Raw genomic sequence first — 4,385 nt, 5'->3', positions numbered from 1 at the left:
GGGAGGGGGGGAGTGGGTCCGTCCCGTGTCCGTGTCGCGGTGCCAGGATCAGGGCTTTGGTATGCCGTGCGTGCGGAGAGCAGCCCTGCGGGCGCTTGTCTCATTTAGGCGAAGTGCGCTGAAAATAGCGCTTCCCACGTGTGCTGGAGGCGTGCACCTGATTTGTGCCGCTGTGCGGTGTGTCAGCAGCATCCCCCGTGCCGGTGTGGACGCAGCGGCACCCGGCGCTGCTGTCCTCAAAGGACGAAGCTGCCGCGCTCTCTGCCCCACTGAGTGTGAGATGAACCTGCAGCTGGAGCTGCTCCTTGTGGGTCGGGGGACATCCCAGCCGCAGTCTGCACCTGGGAGAGCCCAATGGGTGCATCACCCTTGTTTGCCTTTTCCATGGTGTATTTTTATTCTTAGGACTTAATGCTCCAGGAAAGGGGGCTGCCTGGCTGGTTTGGTGATGAGCGTGTGGATGGGTGCTGCTGGAAATGCTATGGCTGTGCTGTGGTTGTGGCCGTGTTCCTGGGGCAGAGCACTGCCATGGCCATGTGTGTGACCAGGGAAGCTCATCTGCTGTGCTTCAGTGCTGCAGAGGGAACCCTTCCAGGATGATGGACGGAGGGATCCCAGCTGCTGTCAGTGTGGGGGTTTTGCTTATCTCCATGACCAGCCCTGGTGGCATTTTCATGTCCTTTTGTCTCCGGACCAAATGCATTTTCTCTGCACAGTTAATACTCTGCACCTTGTGTCTGCCATCTGTCTGCGGCTCTCTGAGGGCTTTGCAGCCATTAATGAAATCAGAGCGCTGGTCCCACACTGAGCTGTGGGGAACTCTTCCCCAGCAGAAAACTGGAGCAGTAATAAGGCCTGGCTGGAGGAGGGCACTGCCCAGGGCTGAGGTGACACAGCCCTCGCCCTGCCCGGACCATGGGACGTGGTGTGCTCACTGCCTGCAGCAGTTCTGCTGTGTAGCCTTGGCTCTGCCCCTGTTCCCTCGGCTTGGGTGCACCAGGCATGTGTGGCAGTGAGTCTGTGCTGGAAGTGCCCACCCAGTGGATGCAGTTGGGGTGTGGATGGGTGTGAGGTGGCTGTCTCCATATGTGTGACTGTGTGCGTGCCGTGCGCTGCTGGGTTTGGAGGCCAGGCTGGTACAGGCTTGGGGCATCATTGTAAAGTAGCAGTGGTGACATGTGTGACAGGGTCACCTTCCAGAGCCGGAGGGTGGCAATGAAATGCATGCAGCTGCTTGAGAAGAGAAGTGCATCTCTGCAAATAACCCACAGAGAATCTAACAGTAACAGCTTTCAGAATTAAACCCACCCAAAACAGGTTTCAGCACTAGTGAGGCTTCTGGAGGTGAGAGTGCTCCCCAAGCTCTTGGAACCCATCCCCAGTGAGTGCACGTTTCTAACAGAAGTCACATGCATTATGTCCTTTGCTGCAGCAGGGGCTGGGACCGCCTTCCTGCTGTCCCCACTGATGCCACTCCTCTGGCCTGAATGCCCCTGTTCCCTTTTGCAGGCCTTCGCACTGAAGCTAAGTGAAGAACCTCATAACAGCACTGCACGCCCTGTAACTCAGCAAAGACTTCAGCAAAGCACTCCTGCCCGAAGGAAGGACTTCCAGCACTACTGAGCTCTGTGCCCTGCCCTATCTGCCCGTCCCCGCATTGACGCGGGTGCTCAGCAGCTGCTTTTCTCCTGTCCCACCTGACTGCTCCCCACCATGTTCCAGCGTTTCACCAGCCTCTTCTTCAGTGACAGCAGCACAGCAGAGGGCCTGGAGGAGCCCAAACCCTTTGTCTCCGAGGAGGAGGAGGAGGATGGATGGCTCATAATCGAGCTTGGAGGTGAGAAAAGCAAGGTTTTACACAGCTGCTGAAGGGGCTTGTCTCTCCAGTACCAGACAAGTGCTGTCAGGTGATGGCATAGCTTCTCCGTAAGTGGGGAGACACTGCTCTGGAGGTCCCAATCCCTCAGTGCCAGGATGGGACTCCTGCACAGTGCCAGGTCAGGAGGAGACCCAGGCTATGGGGTGGTCCCACCTGTTCACTGAGTGGGGGCAGAGCACTGTGGCCTTGGCTAAGCCAAGGGCAGGCAGGGATGACAGCCACATCCCCTGCAGCCATCTTCAGCTCTGCAGTGTGCTGGGGTCTTCTGAGACCACCCGAGGAGTGGAAAATCTCTCTAAAAGCCTTTGTAAGGGTTTATCTGCCCAAAGCATGCCCGGCATCTTTGCCAGGGGCACTCAGGTGATGTCTGCTGCTGTGCCTGGGGAGCCCCTCCATGCTTTCTGCTCCAGGGCTGGCTGACAGCAGCCAGGCCGAACGCATTCCTTGTGTATGAGGGCTTCTCCAGCTCCATTAAGATCTTTGGGTTGCTATTGTAGGGTCGATGACTCAACTGATTGCAATGATCATTTTGTGATCTTTTGCTTGCACAGGCACACACAAACAGCTATCTGCACTGCAGGCCTTGGGCTGCTGCTCCTCAGTGCCCACCAGCTGCCAGGGCTGGGGCTTGTCCCCCTTGAGGTGGGCACTGTTCTGTGAGCAGATGCCCCTGCCTGTCTCACGTGCATCAAGGAGAGCTCAGTCTTCTGATGTGAGTTGTTCCTTAGGAGTCTCTCCCATGCAGTGAGCTGCAGAGGGACTGGAGCACAGACCCACCCAGGGTGGGGACACCCCAGAGCCAGTGGGAGCACTGCAGGGATCAGGACTGGGCAGGAGGGTGACATGGGCCACACAGAGGAGTTCCTGTCTTCTGAAGTGCTTCTGGGGTCACAGTTGTGATGTGGGAGGGGATGCAAAGAGCTCCTTGCACACGGGTGTGCAGCACTGGGGCCAGCGGGCCTCTGTCCTGTTGCTGGCAGTGGTCACAGTGTGCCCAAAGTGTGCTGGGACGAGCCATGAGTTTTTCCCCAGCAGAGAAACACGGGCCTGTGCCCTGAAGCCCTGGGTGGGAGCCTGCAGCCTCAGTGGGTCTCCAGGGCTGGCTGTGGTATGAAGGGCTCCTGTTTTTGTGGGTGATTTTTGTTTTGTTTTTTTAACTGAAGCAGCCATACCCTTGGTGCAGAGCCAGCTTTTGGCAGGGAGCCCACATGGACCTGGCACCCTGCTGCTAATCCCCGCCAGCACCACGGCTGCCTAAGCATTCCCCAGCCAGCGAGAGATCGATTTAGTTCAGCCCTATTTTGGAGCCCAGAGTTATGCGAAGCACTTCCAAACCAAGGCCTCTTGGCTTCAGCCCCAGCCTCAGTCTTGTGGCAGGCGAGCACCTCGCAGCCTGGCTGTCCCCCAGCAGCCTCAGGTCTCTGACCCATGCCATGCAAAATGCACCTGAGTGCCTGGCCCCATGGGGCACATCTCCAGGGCTCAGTGTTATGGCTCCCAGCTGCAAGTCTGTGGTGGTGTAGGCAGCCAGTGTGACATCCACACTGGGTCACTCTTTGAGATGGATGGGGACAATTTAGCACATGTGACCCCGTGACCTGGGAACATGCTCGGTCCTGTTGAGCAGTGCTCAATCCAGGCTCTGTGTCTGCTGTTGGCAAGCGATCTGGTGTAGCCACAGCTGTTCCTCACCTGCTGTCTCCTGGCCTGAAGCAAGGTGCTCTCCTGTCCGCAGGGCTAATTGTGCCCGGCCCTGTTCCCAGGTTGGAGGAGCTGGGGCGTGTTAGAAGGCAAACACCTGCCTTGTGCTTCGTATTTCTTCCAGCCTGTTTAGGCAGCACAGGCTCATGTTTGCCACTAATTTCTCCTGCACCTTCAGCCAGCAGCGGGGTCAGCTGTCCGTACAGGCAGAGCGTGGTCCTGGTGGCTGCGAGGCCATGCGCTCAACTGGCCAGGAGGAGGCAGCCGGCAGGCTGAAGTCAAAGGCGATGTGGAAACTTCTGGTGAAGCCCTGATACTCCAAGGGAAAGGTTTTTTCCAGGGAAAAGGTGCGCACTGTGTGTGTTTTGCTTCCACATGTGCACAGTGTAGTTTGCTACCCTTCTTGAATAGCACAGTTCAGGAGATCTAGGAAAGCTTGCAGATAAAAGCAAGGGTTTTATTTTATTTTTTTGGCCAAATTTCTTTCTCTACTTCAAGAAAGAAAATAATTACTCCAGGATCCCAAACTTTTGGTGAAGCCACCCACCGGAAACCATTGCAGGGTCAGGGCGCAGGGCACGGCTGGGACCCGCTGCACCCGTCTGCGGCGGCGATGCCATGGTGCCTCGCACACTAACGATGCCCCTTTCTCTCCCCCCTCTCCCCACTGTACATGGTGTGTGTGTGTCCCCGCTGCGCCCCGCATGGCTCCGCACCCTGCTTGCTCCCCAGGCGGTGCTGCCCACCCTGGTGCACAGCAGCGGGCAGGGGCTGGTGGCCACGGGTGCTCGGTGCGGCCCCGTCC

The 4,385-nt window shown here is 57.6% G+C and overlaps 1 protein-coding gene across 1 annotated transcript in view; it reads left to right on the top strand.

Moving 5' to 3' along the window:
- The window catches only part of TP53INP2 (tumor protein p53 inducible nuclear protein 2), a 21,484-nt gene that overhangs the window by 9,171 nt on the left and 7,928 nt on the right, over window positions 1-4,385 (top strand). The window contains exon 2 of the mRNA XM_010722255.3: window positions 1,510-1,837. Within this exon, the coding sequence (XP_010720557.1) occupies window positions 1,714-1,837 (124 nt within the window). The 5' untranslated portion in view covers window positions 1,510-1,713. The remainder of the gene's footprint in view (window positions 1-1,509; window positions 1,838-4,385) is intronic.

This window comes from Meleagris gallopavo, chromosome 22, assembly GCF_000146605.3.
Source record: "Meleagris gallopavo isolate NT-WF06-2002-E0010 breed Aviagen turkey brand Nicholas breeding stock chromosome 22, Turkey_5.1, whole genome shotgun sequence".
In the NCBI taxonomy this organism is placed as follows: Eukaryota; Metazoa; Chordata; class Aves; order Galliformes; family Phasianidae; genus Meleagris; species Meleagris gallopavo.
This window is presented reverse-complemented; position numbering and strand designations above follow the sequence as displayed.